We start from the raw sequence: 20,045 nt of genomic DNA, 5'->3' as shown, positions 1-20,045 counted from the left end.
CTAGCGTCGGGATCGGCCGCTATGCGTGATCCTAACAAGAAAGTCGCATTTTGCAGAATGCGAAGAAAGGCGGCAAGATTGCTGTCTCTGCGCACCTTGCCGATCTCGGCAGTAGAGCCGTCATCGTGGTATTTTAGTCTCCCGTTTAGCAAGATTGTTGCAGACAAGAGAACTTGCACAAACGGGCTTTTTTTAATGATTCAGTACTACTACGGTATCCCAAGAGGTAAGGTCAAGTGCCCGCCCTATTCCCTCGCGCTTCAGCGCACTGACAGAATTTTGCGTGCACCATATATACCGTGCTTCTATCGTTTGCGCTTCAGTTTCTCGATTGTGTTTTCGCTCCCTTTACCCACGTGATGGGTATTTCATGGTCTTACGGGGAACTTGTGTCCAATATATGAAACGGCCAAATTCAATTTTATTTGACGCCTCATATGGTAGTAATATATTGAGCCCCTTGTAGCTTTGTACTTGTTATCAATTTTTCTACTTGGCGAATGGATACAGCATGTACGCTGCATAACTCGCTTGTGGATACTGCGTGCGTGAGTCGGGTATGCCCTTGGTGTAAAATAACTTGTAAGCTCCAGGTAGTACGACTGTTTGCAGTTTGGGACATGTGTCGGACTGTACGCTGTGCGCCCTTCACGCTTTACTTAGTCGGCCGCCTGCCGAGTTCGTGCGGGTGCCATGTGTGCGCATGGAGTTTGCGAAGAGCTCGCGGTTATTTTTTTTTTTCGACTTGTCTTCTGTTCGCGCGCTTCGCACAACAGGGCATGCCGAAGTTCTTTGTCCTTGTGCAAAACATTTTCCTAGCGTACGTCTGTGCATTATTTGATACCGGTTTCACACGGGGCCCTTTTGACCGCGATTTAGTCCGTTACAAATCGAATTTCTCGGTCGTGATTGGCTCCTTTGCGCAAGCTGCGCGGGTGAGGGAATCGCATCAATAATTTCGATCCGGATCGGGCTTGATCGCGATCAAGAGTGGTTGTGTGACACCGGTATTACACATGGCGCCCACATAGGGAACACTTTAAGTTCAATGCTACTGAATGAAGAACAAGTGCATATATATGCCAGCGGTGGTATGTGGGCAAGTCTTTCTGGTGAAGCCAATGCTTGTGCATTCAAAGCATTCCAGCTACCAGCGTAGTGCATCAATGTGTCTACTTCGACAAAATGGAGCACCAGTGCAGATATCTGGGCTTACCTGTCCAAGGCAGCAAGTGTGGCTACATTGAAACCACTACCAGCATGTGCGCGGCTGTTCTATTTCCAGCGGGACTGCAGAATATTCAGTAGTGCTGTTCATCGATGAAGCTGTGCCTGGACTGTGTGCCAAATATTTTTGGACGTGAAAGTGGGGGTGAACTGGTAAACATCAGTGGAACTGTGCCTAGACTCTGTAGCAAATATTTTTGGATGTGAAAGTGTGGGCGAACTGGCTAAGAATTGGCTCTGAACTACATGTATTAAACCTTTTCCTCATTCAGAGTGCTTTTTTTACTTTAGGAGACTGGAGATGTGCGCAAAGTGTGACATGTCAGTGGGCTAATTAATGTATTTATTGGTTTGCAAATTATTCTTTGCAACTTGTACGGGGCCTTTTAGATAAACCAATTACTAGTTATTATGACCATTGCTTCCTTTGTTACACAAATGCAGCTTCCAGTGCATTCCAGTTTATTTCCATGTTTATGTAAGTTTCTAATATGACGCTTGCAGATTTATTTCTCATGTTCTGGAGTGGCAAGATGCAGCATTACTCAGCCTCATCGTTCACCGTACTACAGTAGTGCTTACTTGTTACCTGACTCCTCCATTTAAGTATTCTGTACTAGTTTCACTTTATTGCTTTTTTGTTGTATAGTTCTTTTTCTAGCCATTACCTTCTGCGATATATCCTAAAGGCAATATTTCCAATTTTGCATTGTTCGCATTGTTTGATTTCTGTCACAGGATTGTTTTATGATGGTATGGGGTGGTATTTCTTATTGTGCTCATTTCAAGCTTCTAGCTGATTGGTAACATTGCTTGGAGGCAGTTACCATCCGATTCAAGCTCTTGTATTTTTCAGTCTACTTCAGGATAACTCTAGTCCATTAATAGCACGTGCGCTTTACTATGATAAATGAGAAACATTAGTACACTCCATGTTTTTCTGTTCATTTTTGTATGTGTACTTGGAATTTTGTTTATGTAGTAGTGAATGCTCACTTTCGACTTCATTACAAATCCTTTCTGCGATTTTTGTCATTGTTGATGTACTTTTACTTCCATTTGCATTTCTCACACATTTTGCTAGAACCTTGCATAAGCATTACATTTTAATAAAGTGTTTTTGCTTGGTCACAATGTTCTCATTTCATGCACTCTTGGCATGAATGCCTTCGTCAGGTCACCTGCCAAGACGTGACCATTTGTTCTTCGCAGAATGTCATTCCCATTTTGGTTGTAAGCATCGTAGCTTACTAAAAGCGGTATTAAGGATTCATTATTCCTAACAGGTTCATTTTCATGTGACTTCGTAGAGGATGCGCCGGCCATGCGCCATGGCTCTTACAGTCATCACCGACGCTTCTAATCATCCGGGGCGCGATTGGAGATCGTTGTTGGAAACGCCCGTTCAGTTTCACCTCACGCGATTGGCCTAGGCCGTGCCGACAGGTGCGGCTGACGACGTTGGCGCGGCATAGGCCAGTCGCGTGAGGCGAAACTGAACGCGCGTTTTGAACAACGATGTCCGATCGCGCCCCTGGCACCCGCGAAAATTCGCTTCAGATTATCGGAAACCTTTCAAGACCACTTCTAGACCAGCTTTTTGATAACGTCCTAAAAACGTTTAGAAATTGGTTACGAATAGTTTTGGCAAAGGGATTATTTGTGTCTTCCCCAATCCTATTTCTAGACCAGCTTTTCGAATACGTTTTGCAGACCTGTTCTAGATCGTCTCAAGAAAGTAATTAAGCCGGACATTAGCAGACATATACGACGTTTTCCCAACGAAGTTCTCTTATTCGTGTCTTCTTTAACCCGTTTTTATCGTCTTGGATAAACGCTACGAAAACGTTACGTATCTCTTTTGTGCTACCTGGGTATGCGCACACGAAGCTATCAGCCATCGGTGCGCTTAAACGCCTAGACTGTGCGCGTCGGAGATGGCTTTCAAGATACGGCTCGCACGGCCACGCCAAACGCAGCAGCCGCCGCAGTAGGATTCCCCCCCCCCGTCAAGTGGGAAGACGGCGCGCTTCCTCCCCGCTTTCCTTTCTGGCCCGTGCCAGATTGAGAGGGCAAACCATTGCGTCTTCCGCCTACCGTCTTCCTCCCGGCGCTTCGCCTCTGTTCTTACCCGCTTCGCTCATCGCCCCCTTAGACTTTCCTCTAGGTGGGGTACGCCGCGCGCTCAGTGCACCCCTTCGTACTTTCCTCGGTGCGCGATTCTCTTCACCTCCAGGCGCCTGCCTCCTCCGGCTTTCGCCTCCTTCGTGACTTCAAACTTAGCTTCATGATTCCAATGGTGAGCCACTTATACTCTCGCGCAAGAAGACAATTTCTGTCTGCAAGATATGTCGACCTCAAAAGAGAGTCGAAGTGAAGCTGCTGGACGCGCAAGAACTCCCACCAGAATCAATGCCACTGGGCTTTGGAAGCTTTCAGCTGCAGCCATACAGCGTAGGCTGCCAGTCGCTGCGTCATTGTGAATAATCATTACGAGCCCTTATCCGCTTCAGCGATCGTCAGTTACCCGCATACTGCGACTACTTATGCCTGCCTACGCCTTCGCATTTTCTCACCTTATCACCCCTCCGACTCTATTTCATTCATTTTCAATTGCGCTTACTTTCCATTGCTTACTTTACCAGACGATCGGTTATACCGGTTCCACAAATCACGCGGCTTGGTTAAGAGGAAGCTTTAGCTCGGGCCCAACTCCGACGCCACATATTCAAATAATGTAAAAACGCAGGAATGCCTTTTCGATGGACCCATGTGAATCAAAACTGTTGAATATGAGAAAGGAAGTTAGATTTTAGTGTCCATTGAAGCGAAATTTTGATTTAGGGGTTGAATGTTGTTAGAGAAATTGCCAAACATCGGTGCGTGAAAAAATAGACCAACGCAGTTTACAAATCCGTAAGCCTGCACTAAGAACAGATATCGCCATTCTGTAAAGTATATCCGTTAGAACATCAAAAGCGAACAAATTTTATACACTATTTATATCATACGTGAATTTGTTACAGCGTTTACAAAGGTTTTTCAAAAGTCCTAATCGCATATTAGTGGTCAATTTAGGAGCTATGTATCATAGATAGATTTTGAGCTCTTCTAATACACTATTACATGCCATTTACAGCATTCTTGTATAACTTTTCATTGTTGAGTTACAAAGTATAAACTCGGTAGTGCCGTTTTCTAAAAAAATTTTGATTTTCAACAATTTTTATAAAAGGATCGGCGGTCAAAATCTAAGATCCTCTTACACCAGTCGCTAGATTCTATCTTTATCGCTTAAATGTAATGAACTTCATAAAGTTTGGCGCAGTGTTTGCACAGGAAAACTAGTTCTCCTGCCCCATGTATTTAGATAGGAAGCCCCGAGTCAAAGCTTCTTCTGAAATCAACTTTCTTCCTCTTAATTAAAAATAAAATATCGGCGGCATACATTGGTCTCTGTTCCGTACTACCGTCTTGTTGCACCTTTGCCTTTACATAACAATTCTCCGTTCCATCTCTTTTTGCGCGGTCATTAACTTCTGTTGATTTTTTAGCCCGACATTCGCGTCCCGTTACAGCTTTTAATTGGCCCCCTCACCCGGTTTATGCGGCGTGAGCAAAAAAGTGCGGTGGGTTAGGCCGCACAGTCAGGTTGGCACCTGCAAAGTAGCACACTGATGTACTCACAGACAGGAGCCAATAATTGAAACAAAATCCCATGCGTGTTACTTGGTTCTCGCGGAAGCCACTCGCTCTGCCAGCGGAAATGACGTCACAGGCGTGGGACTTCTATGCCAAAGGTGTTAGCCTCTGCAGCGCTCAAATAGCCAGCAGCAGTGCACACTCGGGGACTGCTGTGAAATGCATAGCGCATAATGCCACATCCTACCGCTTCGCAAGTAGGAAATGAACAAAAAAAGAAAGAGGCTAAAGTCATGGCGTAAACCTGATGTGGGCCCTCGGCTACCATATGGGAGAGGAACGTATCGCTTGCGGGTGCAGGTCAAAGCAATGGGAGACAGAGCCTCCGCTACCATTAAGGAGAGCTCGCTGCCTCGCACTATGGCATCGAAACATTCCTTTCGATTCTATCTCGGCTACCACTAAATGTCCTTTGAAATTGCTTAACTCAAAATGTTGCCTTCACAGCACAAGTTCTACAATATACAACCAAAATTTCAAACGGGCCCTGCAGATGGGGTCACCTTAGGAAGTTGCCGTTGATGATTTGAACGTGCCTGCCAAATACTATCACGCCCATTCTCCTTGCCGGTGTTGATGTTCGCTCCTCCTCTTCCTCACCCCCCCCCAACCCCAGCATCTTGCTGGTCTATAAGTGTCGGACATTGCCTCACCTTTCTACCGGAGTTCGTGAGCGACGGTAACTCCGGCACCGCAACCGCCACTTTATCTGGCTCGGCCACGGAAAACAGTGCAGGTACGGCAGGCGTCGGTCCCGTCTCGACATCACGCGCTGTTTGCTCTGCTTCACACGCGTCTTCCAGGCGCGCTGGAGCGTCGATCACTGCTGCTGCGTGCGAAGCCGGTCGTGTGGAGCGCAGTCCATTTGCAGAATCCGCTCGCGTAGGAAGCGAGGGCGCCGCAGCCGGTGAACTCCTGTTCACCATGCCAACAGAGTACTCGCGTAGCAGCGTACGCTCGGCCCGGTGGTGGCTGCTGTACGGCTGGGCGACCTGCATCATCACGTCAACACGCCAGCATGTCCGCCAGACTGCGTGATAATAATAAGGAAAGGCTAGCTGACCTCTTTCTTCGCTATGTCAACGTTGGCTCACGCCATTTCTGATTGGTATAGCACAACATTTAAATTTCATTTCACTTCATTTTGTTTCGCCCAAGGGGTGGCACGTAGAAAAGTTTAGTAGTATTGCTTATAAAAGGTTTGTGCTTACTCGCTCACTCTCTCTCGCTGGGAACAGCAATTGCCCATCACTGCTGCTTGCTTTTCTATTGCTAGTGAAGCTGCCCGCAGTACTTTCTGCACAAACAACTGTATGAAGTTTAGTGTTTGACGGAAGCCCGTCTTGTCGGGAGGAAACATGGTTAAAAGGTAAACAAAAACCCGGGGCACTTCGCCGACCAAATAAAGATTTAAAAGAAAAGAAGACGTTTCGGCTCCCACACGGGAGCCTTGTTCACAGGTAAAATAAACAACTGTATACTTCTTTGTGTATCTTGAAAGATCATCATCATCATAATCTTAATAATGTCCACTGCAGGACGACGGCCTCTCGCAGTAGTTCTCGTCTGCTCATTTGCGCCAGCTGATTCCATCTCATGCCTGCAAATTTTCTAAACTCTAGAAATCCGACATTCAAATTATCCGACAAAGGCACTCCCCAAGGCTCAGTAATTTCGCTTCTCCTCTTTGACATAGCGATGAGGCAGCTGCCTGAAGAGTTCAAGAAAACGGAGGGACTAAATCCTGCCCTTTACGCCGACGACATCACACTATGGACAAGAGCTTCAAGCATCGGCAAGCAGCAGGACATTTTGCAAACAGCAGTTGACCGCATCGAACGATATCTCTGCACACGCGGCCTACACTGTTCCCCAGAGAAATCCGAACTCCTCCTATTCAAAGCGGGCACCCGAGGCGGACCACCCGCCTGCGAGATACCTGACCCAAACATTACACTAAACGCAAATGAATTCTGGAAAGAGCACTCCATACGTATCCTCGGTCTCGTCATACACAAGGACCAAGGACGGATCGGGGACTGCGGCAGCTTCCTAGCTGCAAAGATCGCTCAACCAAGTGACGCATCTCATCAAAAGCATTGCCAATGAACGGCACGGTCTCAAGAAAAAAAAAAAAAAAGACACGCTACAATTCTACAAGCACTCCTCACCACTCGTATAGTCTACGGAACTACCTAGCTGGGCCCAAAGAGTGCTGAGATAAAAAAGCTTAAGATTATGTTACGCAAAGGCATTAAAACAACTCTAAGGATTCCCGCCGCAACGTCCACAACAGGACTCCTCAAACTTGACCTCCACAACACTTGGGAGGAGCTCGCTGAAGCGTATAAAACCAGTGAAATTGAATGGCTGAAATGAATCTTGGATGACGCAACCATCCTACGAGGTTTTGGCTACAGAGTAGACCTCACGGCAACATCTGACCGGAAAGTCGGCATCCCGACGCATATCAGAGACTCCATCACGATAGCCCTATTACCGCAGAACATGCACCCCACAGACCACGAATGAAGAAGACAGGCAAGCACAAGAGCGCTTCACAACAGATACTGTGCAGAGTCCAACACACGATATACGAATGCCTCCAAGTACCGAAATCTCGCCGCCTACGCAGTAAGCTCCACAAACTAGCGAGAAGAAAAGCCTCTGCTACTATTCTACTACAAAGCCCCGCCATAGCCGATGAAGTGGCTGTCGCGCTAGCCATATCAACGTGCACCAACACCACCATCATACTAAGCGTCTCCAACTCAGCATGCCGCAGCTCCCAGAAATGTCGCATGCCCACGATCGCGCTTAAAACCACGCAAAATATCTCAAAACAGAAGCAACGTTCAGAGACCTTCGTCGTCTGGACCACGGGTCCTGAACTCTTGGCGAGAAACGAAGGGGCGCATACCCCAGCCCGATATCAAACAAGCCGGGCCTTTCTGCAAAGAGGGGACTCGTAAGGTGAGGAGGCGTGAGGACAGCCCTAGGAAACATTTTAGATACCCTATAACATTACCAACTAGAAATAAGCGAATATCCATCACTTGACCCCAAACTCAGCAGGGAAGAGGCGGTCGCCCTTCGGCGCCTCCAGACTAAAACTTAAGTGCAAAGAATTATATTTCACAGGTTGAACCCTCCGCCACATGGCGGGCTAGTGTCTGCGCCACCCAGTATACAACAACCAGCGGACGCCACAGAAAACGAGGGCGAAGCATAAGAGGACCGTGATCATCCGTGGGAGGCTTCGCTCGCAGCCCAAGACATGCAAGGTCAGCGCATCCTGGTGAACCAGGCACGGGAAGCAGCGATCCCCAACGACTTTCTGCGCTAAGGGAGCCAGTCACTTTAGGGGAAGATATAAGAATTACTTCACGCTGATTCTCTGTCTCTCTCGCTCATCACACGACTTAGTTCTCTGCCATCCTAGACTGCGCTTCCCTTCCCTCAACAGAAGAAAAAAATGCGTTGTAGCGCACATGGCAGGCATTACCAAATCATGATTGGCAGCTTGCGACTGTCCTTGAAACAAAAGTGTGCAATCTTTATAGTGTTCTGATGCTAACATATGGGGCAGAAAGGGTTAACAAGAAACTTGGGAGAAATTTAAGGATCGCGCCGCGGAGCGATAGAACGAAAAAAATGTTAGGCGTAACCTTAGAAGACACGAAGAAAACGGGGTGGATGATAGAGCAAACGGCAGTAGCTGATATTCTGACATTAGGAGGAAAAAACGGATTTGGGCAGGCCACGTAATGGGCAGGGCGGATAACCGGCTCGTGGTCTGCTAAAGTAACAGAAGGGGTGCACGTCTTGCCGCGTAACGGGCACATGCGGCCGTCATACAATATGTCCATGCTGCTGGACAGGAACAAAAGGTGTAATACAGGTGTCCCAAGGCTGGTTCACCTTGAGGCTGGTGAGCATCTCGGCTAGGTTGTCGATGTCCGTGGAGGACGACGAGCTCTGGTCCGCTTGCACTTCCTTGGTATGACCGTTCGGTGTAGTACTCCGAGAGCCTGTATAAGAAGAAGCGCGCAGAACTGCTCATTTTCTACTTCCGGGGAAGCGGTGTATGACGGCAGTATGTGCTCTGCACCACAAACGTAAAAAGCAGTCCCATCGGCAGCGTTAATAAAAAAAAAGTCGTAGTTTCACCCGAAAGGCAAAGCGCCGATTGCGATAGCAAATTAGCAGATAGCTATACGAAGTAAGGATATAGTTATATCGGCTGCATAAACTTGTAAACATTTGCTTACTAACTAAATTAACAAAAGCATAATATGTAAGCGGGACTGAACGAGGACGTAGAAAGAAACAGACACACAGAGACAGCTCTGTCTCCTGGTGCCTGTTCCTTTTTGCGTCCTTGTTCAGTCGCGCTTGCATATTCTATCATGGATTCAAACCAACTAGCCCGCCAACGCATTTTAATTAAATTAACAAGCACGGTAGACGTGAACACATCTCCCTCGATGAGCGCGGAAACTCGCTGCGAGAATGCCGGAGTGAGGAATCCCGGCAGCAGCAGTGGCCGAATCGACCTTCGCGTATCTCTCGCTTAAAAGCGAACTGAACGTCGAAATCATAGCGAATACGAAGCTACCGTCACTACGCGCACACTGCACACATCGCAGATCGCTTAGATTATGAGGCCCGCGCGGGCGCGTACTTTGGCCACGTCGCAGATGGCTTTCGAGATACGGCGCCCGCACGGCCGCGCCGCAAGCAGCAGCCGCCGGAGAATAATGCCCCCCCCCCTCCCCCCGCCCTTCTTCCTCCATCCCTCGCCTCAACCCCGTGCCTCGCGCGCGACAGGAGAGGACGCGCTGCCGGCCGGCTTTCCTCGCTCGCACACACGCCAGATTGAGCCGCGTTCGCCGGATCTCACCCTCGCAATCTTTCACTCGCAGATACAGCATAAGACGCGCGGCGACGATTTTATCGCCCTTAAACTTTATACAGAACCTCACGGCGACGGCGACGCAGACGGCAGAAATGCACCTCGAGTGCCCATATTATTGCTATCGCAATAAAAGGGCAGTTTCACCTAAAGGGCGAAGCACTGACTTCAATAGCAAGAATCATTGTAGCACTTAGACTTCTCTGACGTTGTTTTAGCTAACCACAAGTCGCACTAATACGAACTTGACATACGGGAGTGCGCGAACATTTCTGGCACACTTAAAAGCTTTATACGCCGTATAGGGTCTGTAATGACATCGCAAGGGCGCCACTGCTGCACGTAAACCGACGAGCCAGTCCAATTACATAACTTTCAGATATGAGCACTGATATTCTTTTGCACTTTTAATATGTATCAGTCTGAAACGATTTAAGATAAAGGGGATACACTGTGAATCATATGTCTTATAACGTTTGCTTCGAGCATGTCATTCTCAAAATTATGAGGAATAATTTAGTCAGCCATGCAAGATTTTGAGCAACCTTATTGATTCAACAGTGCAGCAATGCAACCTGGATATACGGGATCTACAAGGGCGAAATCGAAATTCATTGCGCCAATTAGCCAAATTACGGATGTAAATACGAAGTCTACATATCGACTCACAGCGGTAGACCCTTGTTGAACCGGCCCAGTTCTACCTGCCAGTAGCTCAGCGGCATGGCGTTGCTGTCAGTTGGTGAATATGGCGGTTGTGCTCCACACGTCCTCGGCATACAAGCAACGAAGTGTGATTCGTTTTCAATGGAGCGAGGGACAAACGCCCATTGAAATCTGCAGGTAAATGCAGCTCACATATGGGGAAAGTGTGTTTTAGTGCCGCTGAAGAATTTCCTGGCCGGACAGCGATTCACGTGCAAAGATGAAGACAAAATAGCAGCCTGACAGTGGTTCCACAGTCAGTCGGATGAATTTTATCACAGGGGCATTTCAAATTTACTCCTGCGATGGGACTAATATCTGAACTGGTGTTGGGACTATATGAAAAAGAAAGTGCCCTTGGACTCTCTAAAGAAGCATACCTAGCGAAGCTGTGTATGTGGGCCCCTTAATGGCGAACAGCACCTCCGCCGCGGGTTGGCCCGGCATTGCACCATCTTCGGGATCGGTCCACGTGTGGGGAGTGCTTAACGCCTGCTTCACCTACGCGGCAGGTCGGGCCGGTATTGCACTATCTTCGGGATCGGCCCACGTATGGAGAGCGCCTAACGCCTGCTTCACCTCCGCCGCGGATCGGGCCCGGTATTGCACTACCTTCGGGATGGGTCCACGTATGGGGAGTGCTTAACGCCTGCTTCACCTCCGCCGCGGATCGGGCCCGGTATTGCACTAGCTTCGGGATGGGCCCACGTATGGGGAGTGCTTAACGCCTGCTTCACCTCCGGCGCGGATCGGGCCCGGTATTGCACTAGCTTCGGGATGGGCCCACGTATGGGGAGTGCTTAACGCCTGCTTCACCTCCGCCGCGGATCGGGCCCGGTATTGCACTAGCTTCGGGATGGGCCCACGTATGGGGAGTGCTTAACGCCTGCTTCACCTCCGCCGCGGATCGGGCCCGGTATTGCACTAGCTTCGGGATGGGCCCACGTATGGGGAGTGCTTAACGCCTGCTTCACCTCCGCCGCGGATCGGGCCCGGTATTGCACTAGCTTCGGGATGGGTCCACGTATGGGGAGTGCTTAACGCCTGCTTCACCTCCGCCGCGGATCGGGCCCGGTATTGCACTAGCTTCGGGATGGGCCCACGTATGGGGAGTGCTTAACGCCTGCTTCACCTCCGCCGCGGATCGGGCCCGGTATTGCACTAGCTTCGGGATGGGTCCACGTATGGGGAGTGCTTAACGCCTGCTTCATCTCCGCCGCGGATCGGGCCCGGTATTGCACTAGCTTCGGGATGGGCCCACGTATGGGGAGTGCTTAACGCCTGCTTCACCTCCGCCGCGGATCGGGCCCGGTATTGCACTAGCTTCGGGATGGGTCCACGTATGGGGAGTGCTTAACGCCTGCTTCACCTCCGCCGCGGATCGGGCCCGGTATTGCACTAGCTTCGGGATGGGCCCTCGTATGGGGAGTGCTTAACGCCTGCTTCACCTCCGCCGCGGATCGGGCCCGGTATTGCACTAGCTTCGGGATGGGTCCACGTATGGGGAGTGCTTAACGCCTGCTTCATCTCCGCCGCGGGACGGCCCGGCATTGTACTATCTTCGGGATCGGCCCACGGATGGATACTGCTTAACGCCTGCTTCACCTCTGCCGCGTGTCGGGCCGGCATTTCACTATCTTCGGGATCAGCCCACGCATGGGGAGTGCTTAACCCCTGCTTCACCTCCGCTGCGCGTCGGCCCGGCATTGCACTATCTTCGGGATCGGTCCACGCATGGGGAGTGCTTAACGCCTGCTTCACCTACGCCGCGGTCGGCCCGGCACTGCACTATCTTCGGGATCGGCCCACGTATGGGGAGGGCTTAACGCCTGCTTCACCTCCGTGGCGGGTCGGGCCGGTATTGCACCGGTTCATACATTTCTCCCATCGCAGAAGTAAATTTGAGGTACCCTTGTGGTCACTCAGCGACGCACGCAGCCTCCCCGAACGCCCATTTTCATGCAAGTCTTCACGGGCTTATGCGAACTCTCAATACCACCACCTCACGCTTCTCACAGCGAGACTCCTTTACTCACCTTCATCATCATCATCATCATCATCATCATCATCATCATCATCATCATCATCATCCTGGTTATGCCCACTGCAGGGCAAAGGCTTCTCCCATACTTCTCCAACCACTCCAGTTATGTACTAATTGTGGCCATGTCGTCCCTGCAAACTTCTTAATCTCATCCGCCCACCTAAATTTCTGCCGCCCTTTGCTACTCTTCCCTTCCCTTGGAATCCATTCCGTAACTCTTAATGACCGGTTATCTTGCCTCCTCATTACGTGTCCTGCCCATGCCCATTTCTTTTTCTTGGTTTCAACTAAGACATCATTAACTCCTGTTTGTTCCCTCACCCAATCTATAACTATAACTAGCTATACTATAACTATAACTAGCGCTAACTATAAGGGAGGTGAACTCGCGGCAAAATAAGGCTCCAGCCGGGACACATGCACAACGTCCGTGGGGACACGCAAGTCCAGCGGAGCGACCTCGTAGTTCACATTGCCGACCTGACGCAATATCGTGTAGGGCCCTGTGTAGCGCGGTAGCAGCTTTTCAGACAAGCCGACGCGGCGGCATGGTATCCATAGAAGGACAACGGAGCCATGAGAAAATCGGACATCCCAATGTTGGTTGTCGTACTGAATCTTCAGCGCGGCCTGATACTTCGTGAGCCGGGAGCCGGAAATCTTGCAGGCCGTGTGAGCCCGGGCTAAGAGTCTTGCGCATATTCGGTGGGAATGTTCGTCGAGGAAGGAAGCAGTGTGTCAAAGGGCAAAGAAGGGTGGCGGTCGAACAGAAGCTAAGGGTGAAAAGCCAGCGGTCTCGTGATTGTACGAATTATAGGCGGAGGTAACGAAGGGTAACGTGCCGTCCCAATCACTGGTCGTCAGAAACGCCCATGGACAGCATTTCTGTCAACGTGCGATAGAGGCGCTCCGTCAGTCCGTTTGTTTGTGGGTGGTGCGCAGTGGAAATCTTTTCGACCGCGTCGAAAGATTACACTCATTCGGCCATTCGCTTTTAAACAATTGGACACCCTCGCACTGCGATAGTCAGTCTAAGTGAAGCTGTGGTAAGCCAGAAAGACGAAAAAGCGCATCTTTACAAGAGACGCGTAGCGGACTTCGGTGATGAACGCATTCCTCAACCTTGACGCCAAACCAGGCGGCAGAGTAAAAGGCATATATAGAACCTAACACGCCCCAAAGCTCTCGTGCGAGAGGACGTATGTACCTCTCAAAGAGCTATAGTGTAGTTCGGTCAAGAACGCGACTCGCAACTCGGCCGTGCAAGAGCACGTACCCGTTGCACTAAGAGGGAAAGCCCTGTCACCAACCACGAAAACAGCTGAAAGCCCCGAAGAAAGCTGTTCGCTTTAATACATGTGGTCACGCCGCAACGACTAACACACAAAGCTCGAGCTGCTATAGACGCTGTTACTAGAGCAGGAAAATGAATTGGCTACAAACCATTTCGACCTTTCCGAGCAGCAATCGGGAACTGTCGCTTCAGGGAAGTCTGCGACGAAGGGTTAACTTTCCACCGGCGCGCTGACGATCCAGGTCTTGATGGGGTGGCGCGAACACGCCGTGCCTCGACCATCATGGCGACGCGCGCTTCCTCGTGAGCCGCCCGTTCCGCACCACTCAGTGGCAGAGGGGGCGGTGCCCCGTCGCTCAAGGATGCGTCTTCCAGCGCCGAGGCCACGAACGCCTCCACCAGTCGAGCGTCTCCCGCCTTGCAGATGTAGATCCTTGGAATTAGTGGTACGTACCCACTAAGGGGAATTGGACCCGAACCGGGTCTTTCGAAATAAAATACGAATAAATGTAAAAGAAAATTAAACCAAATTGGAGATAAGGTAGGTTAGAATCAACATATGGATGACAGTTAATAAATGCATGTGACATGATGAAAACACTGGGACAAAAATGATAAATGTCGAGGAGCTTAAATTGCAATGACCCTACAAAAACCCTGGATGACAGCGCAAGTTTTCCCATACGACGGTCCGACTGTCCATGCATCCAAGGACAACAAATTAGTAAGTCTTATCTAATCCGAGAACAGAAAGAGTTGTTTATAATGTTCTTTTCTTAAGATAAAATATATCGTCGATAAGAAAGCAAAGGAAAATGCCTTCTGCTATAATCTTCCCTACGAAAAAGAACCAATCGGTGAGGGTGCCCGACCAGATCTTTGGAGGCAACGCCATCATCGTCCATCTCTACCGCGTCCGCCGCCCTGAGCATGACGCTGTCGATGTCCGGCCTGGGCAGCGTCACATCGCTGCTGGGCGAAGATGTCGGCGAAAGGAAAGAGAGCGCAACGGACGCGGTGTCCGAGAGAGTGTCCTCGTTGATGTCCGCGAAGGGGGTGCCCAGGCCTTGCTGGTTGCTGACATCGGGTGTGAGGATCTGTCCCTGCACCTTCCTGCACAGGGTGAAGCGAAAGCGTCGGCTAGAGGGGTGGCTCTGAAGCTGCAGGTGACTTCGTACATTAATCAATTACGTTTGCAATATCGTTCAGTCAGGTACAATTTCACTCACAATATTGATTCGATCTCTGTCAAAAAAGATCCCGTGGCAAGGTGCAGGATCGTGACTGAACGAAGAATGCAGAGTCATACGAGGTTAGGCTAGTTGGTAGGTTAGACTGCAAGATTACAGCTCAGTCTCCCCGTCATCTGAGGTTTCCGTAGTAAAGACAGACAGACGGACAGACGCACGGAAGGACAGATAGACGGACAGATATGCAGACATATAGACGGACGGACAGATAGACAGACAGATATACGGACGGACAGATGGACAGACAGATAGACGGACGGACTGATAGAAGGATGGACGGACAGATGGACGGGCAGACGGCCGGACCGAAGGTTATTTAAAAATGTGGTGTGACGTGTACATTTCTTGAGAGTGATTTTTGTCTGAGTACCTCATTGCGGTCAAAAGAAGAAAACATCATAACAGCGTATTAAAGAATGTACTTCCTCTCCCATTGTACAGAGCCTAATATAGTGGAGGCTAGTGTCAGAACGTACTAAAACGGGTCAAAAGAGTGCCAGTTCCTCCAGGTGTGAAGACGTTCTTGTTGAAATTACACACAAGAACGCTTTCTGTCAGAAGAACAAGGTTTTTAAATGCAGTGGCGTTCACGCAGAAACAATAAATCTTGTTTTTCTTCAATGCTGGGAAGACGTTTATTTCTCAGAGGTAATAAAGCGCACAATAAAGAAATAATTTTCTTAAGATTCACAGGTGCATCAGATATTTAGCAATAGAGAAAGAAGATAGAACACCCTTTGACCTTACAATGCTCATTGACCTCTATTGTACATGGCGCTCCCGTATGGCTGGCTTCAATTGCGATACCGATAGAACGCCAGCTCGCATGTATTTTCGAGAGCACATTAGATGTTTTATAGACGTAATTTAAATGCAGGATTGTCCACCATTATGGCTTACCAGGGTGGAACCCTTGAGTACTTTGAAGGACTTTTCATGACTATGCCAATCGCAATGCGACGGATGCGTTAGGCGCTACCAGTCTGGGATTGTTATTAGGTTGCGTTCAGTTCTAAACACTTTTGTATACGTAATAGCCGCCGCGGTGGCGTAGTGTCGTTTGTGTTGCACTGTTAAGCCGCAGGGCACTGGATGAAATCCCGGCCGCGGCAGTCGCATTTCGACAGGGGTAAAATGCAAAAACACCTGTGGTACCGTGCATTGAATGCACGTTAAAGAACCCCAGGTAGTCCAAATTAGAGTCCCCCACTACGACGTGCCCCATAATCATATCATGGTTTTCACACGTAAAACCAGTCAATATAAGTTTTAATGTGTTATTCACTTTCTCACTTGTCGAAATCTGGCAGCACACACACACACACATGCACATACAAACACACAATATATATATATATATATATATATATATATATATATATATATATATATATCACGTTCCTTTTTTGAGAAGTTCCTTTCACCCGTAACACGTACGTCGTGTTTATTCCTTTATGCTATACAAAAGGAGCCAGCGTGATTTTTTCGCTGCCGCAATTATATATATATATATAGTTCGCGGCGCAGCACTTAGCTCGTGCGTTGGAGGTTGTAAATGCAATGGCTAGAGCGAATAAATAGCAATCTCATTTAAGAAGGGGGGCTGCTAACAGGGTGGAACAGCCGTCATCCGTGCCTTGTCTGTGTCCTCGTTTAACCTTCGCACTGTACCCCGGTACTATAGAATAGGGGAGACGGGAAAGCATAGATGGTGTTCCTAAATACTGATGTGTCCACGGCATTCACTCATTTCCATGTTTTTTCGATTTTGTTTGTCCCGATCAGTGTTTAGCTCCTGTCTATTGATTATGGTTCATTTCTAAGTTCCATATTGAGAGAGCAGCTATTGTAGCGCTAATTGCCCGCTGATGTGCCACGTGAGCCACGCCCCGGTACACACACAGTCATCATGCGATGTGTACGCCATATTTCATTCGCCGTGTTGTACACACTAACACTCGGCGGGCGTTCTTGAGTCGCCTCGTTTTCTACGTGACTACGCTTTGCAACTCTCGGCGCTTCCGAACGCTTGGGCTTCGTCATCGCGGCGCAATCTTGCCGCTTCGAGATCAAGGATGTCGCTCGGCGGCATCCTTCGGTAACCTCCTCGTCACTTACACTTCGGTTTGGACATGCAATTCATGTATGTACCTCTGTTTGGCCGAGCATCAGCGACAGAACTCTTGAACCACGAACTTATCCAGGACAAGCGCTTTGCCGATCGCCGGCGACAACAGCCTTGAGCACTGTCCGAACCGACAGTGCTACTCCTCAGCCGGGGGCGCGCGGAGAATAAAACACGCGTGAGCCCGGATGAGTGCGCTATGCACGCGGTTGGTGATATACATCTCCAATCTGCGGAGCACTGCTGTAGCACTGCCCGGCCTGTAGAATGCGCCCGCATTAAAACGGACAAGTTACACCGTGCATTCCATCCTGTCCTCTTTTACTTGCGTCTCCTCGCGGTCTACTTTTTAATTACGGATTTCGACCACGTTTGTCGGCGGTAGCCGGTGTAAGAACGTTCGCGCACATATACATGACGTACCTCTTTTGCCCGGAGATATCGCGGTCGCCCAGCGCCACGGGAGACGCGTTCGATACCCCTAACGGAGGTGCAGACTTCTGCCGCTGCTGTGGCCTGGTCAATGCCCAGCGCGCTCGTGAGAAGGGGGGCGCCGCGCTTTTCGAAAGCCACCGCGTCTCTGCCTTCAGCGAGCCCAACCTGACACAGCTCCGCTCGGCGAGGGTGGCGTCGTCGGCGTTCTTGGGGATCGGTACGGACGCAGGCTGCAGGGAGTACCGCGGCGGCGAAGAGGCCTTCTCGACGTCCCTGGACGGGTGAAAAGGCAGCAACGATGGGGTAATATCTAAGGGAACGTCATCTCCGGTTTCATCGCTGTCTCTGGTCTCTCGGCCAGTGGCCGACGCCGCAGGCAAATTGCACTCAAGTGAATTTCCACGACGGTTCGCCAATGTCGTGTCCCACTCGATGGGCAGTGACGAACTGCTGCCGCCGCCGCCGCCTTCGTCGGGACCCTCGCCTTCTCGAAGTGTCGCGCGGGTCTTGGAACTGCTGTCGGAGGGCGGGAGGAGTGACCGCTCGTCACGTCCTTGCGGGGGCTTCGACTGCGACGTAGCCGTCGGCGACACTTTCTGATCTTCCCGTAGGACGCCTACGTCTGAGCGGTGGTTAAGTTTTTGCGGAGGCTGCGACTGCGACGTTGCCATCGGCGACGCTTTCTTGTCTTCCCGCTGGACGCGTACAACGATGCCATCGTCGTCATCGGCCTGGGCGTTGTGTAAGTTCGAAGTGAGCAGCTTCTGCGCGAGCCATGCCGCGGAAAGCGGCGGCGGCTCCTGCAGTGGCGGCCCCTGAACCAGGGGCGACTTCTCGAAGGTAGCCCTGGGTGACGTCTTGTCACTGCCAGACGCCCGCGTTGCCGCACTGGTGTTGGCGCTCGTCGAAGGCGCCGGAGAGCCCCCTTTACGGGGGCTCGAAGAGGTCTGCTGCCAGCGGTCAGGCGGTATGCGGATAATGCGGGGGAGGGGAGGCTCCTCCGAGCGGCTCCACTCGCCGCTCTCCCACAAGGCCCGCAGTCGCCCCCTTACGGAAGGCGACGGCACGAACGATCGTGGCCGAGACATAGTCGCACTCTTCGGCCGAATGCCATGGCGGTCAAGGTTCTGGTTCCACGGCGTCTCGGCATCGCGTTCCGCTTCCTCCCCTTTGCCACCAAGAAACAGCCTGCGCAGGAAAGAAGCGTCATACGCAGAAGATAGGTGACCTGGTGGGCAAGGTTAGCTGATCTCGATGAGTCAACTGTCGCAACACGAGGGTAACTGGAGATCGCTGGGAGAAACCTCGGCCTAGCGCCGGACTTAAATAGGCAGACGGTGGTACGAGCAGTTCTTCTGTTTCTTTGCCTTTACAAGGTGGCAAAAGAATAGGAGAAGGAAAACGTCAATCCATTATAGAAGATACGGAAATTACTGTATGCTGCGATTATAGCCTTTTTCAGGTGCTGTGTTTTCTCGCTATCGTAAGATGGCCACGCAGAATGGGCCCTCATGATACACGCAAATCATTGCGCATAGCAGCGCGTTAAAACTGTTGAAGGAAACATTATATGTAGGGCAGGGAGATTGGTATAAATAACGCTTCTAAGTGATCGGTTAATGCTCAAATCGCGACATTTTTTTTTTCGTTACGGTTAATCTGTTGAGGTAACAAAAGCAAGGACCCAGGCAAGTCCGTACCGGCGTCGTAGAATGGCTTGCTCAACAGGAAGGAAGGGAACCACACACTGATCGACAATGTCACGACAACGGTTACAACCATGGCGGCGCCCGCAAGCGTGTCGATCGAAAATCAAGTGTCACCCAAGCGTGCTGCACGTCAGCCCAGCGGCGTGGACAAGTGGTCGAGTGGACACTCTGGCTGCAGCTGGACTTAAGTTCGGGTCTGGACGAATTTGATACCCTTGATGTACGTGTGTCCACTCAAGCAGGCTGCCGCCCACGTGACGTTAAAGGTAATTGTTCTTCGTACTAGGTCAGTGTATTCGTCTTCGAAGTTCACGTAGGAAAGCATGCCGTTTGGATTTTTCCTCGTTCCTAAATGCACAAATACGATTATTCGACTGAAAGAGTCGGACTGAGAGGTTGGGTTTCAGTTTTTAACCAACATTGAGGCTTAATTACAAACAGAAATGTTGGCGCCAATGATCTTTCATTGCTTGCATTGCTCAGATTATTATCACTGGAATGTCGCTGCGTTGTGTTTATGTGAGCAGCTTTTCATTAAAGGCAAGGAGTAAATTTTTTTTTGGCGAGTACGTGCATGCTTTCAAGGACAAACATGGGCGCTATAACGTAAAACTATTACAAACTTTTCTATTCCAATTC

The 20,045-nt window shown here is 50.0% G+C and overlaps 1 protein-coding gene across 1 annotated transcript in view; it reads right to left on the bottom strand.

Annotated features, from left to right (window-relative positions):
* The window catches only part of LOC126537763 (uncharacterized), a 28,247-nt gene extending 8,644 nt beyond the window's left edge, over positions 1–19,603 (bottom strand). Inside the window, exons 1-5 of the mRNA XM_050184851.3 lie at positions 17,686–19,603; positions 14,760–15,000; positions 14,037–14,304; positions 8,851–8,960; positions 5,583–5,921 (exon numbers count right to left, since the gene is read on the bottom strand). Coding sequence (XP_050040808.3) covers positions 5,583–5,921; positions 8,851–8,960; positions 14,037–14,304; positions 14,760–15,000; positions 17,686–18,785 — 2,058 coding nt within the window. The 5' untranslated portion in view covers positions 18,786–19,603. The remainder of the gene's footprint in view (positions 1–5,582; positions 5,922–8,850; positions 8,961–14,036; positions 14,305–14,759; positions 15,001–17,685) is intronic.
* Between the last annotated feature and the right edge of the window lie 442 nt (positions 19,604–20,045).

Source organism: Dermacentor andersoni, chromosome 4, assembly GCF_023375885.2.
Source record: "Dermacentor andersoni chromosome 4, qqDerAnde1_hic_scaffold, whole genome shotgun sequence".
Classification (NCBI taxonomy): Eukaryota; Metazoa; Arthropoda; class Arachnida; order Ixodida; family Ixodidae; genus Dermacentor; species Dermacentor andersoni.
The sequence above is the reverse complement of the archived record's forward strand: the minus strand, read 5'-3'. Positions and strand labels throughout refer to the sequence as shown.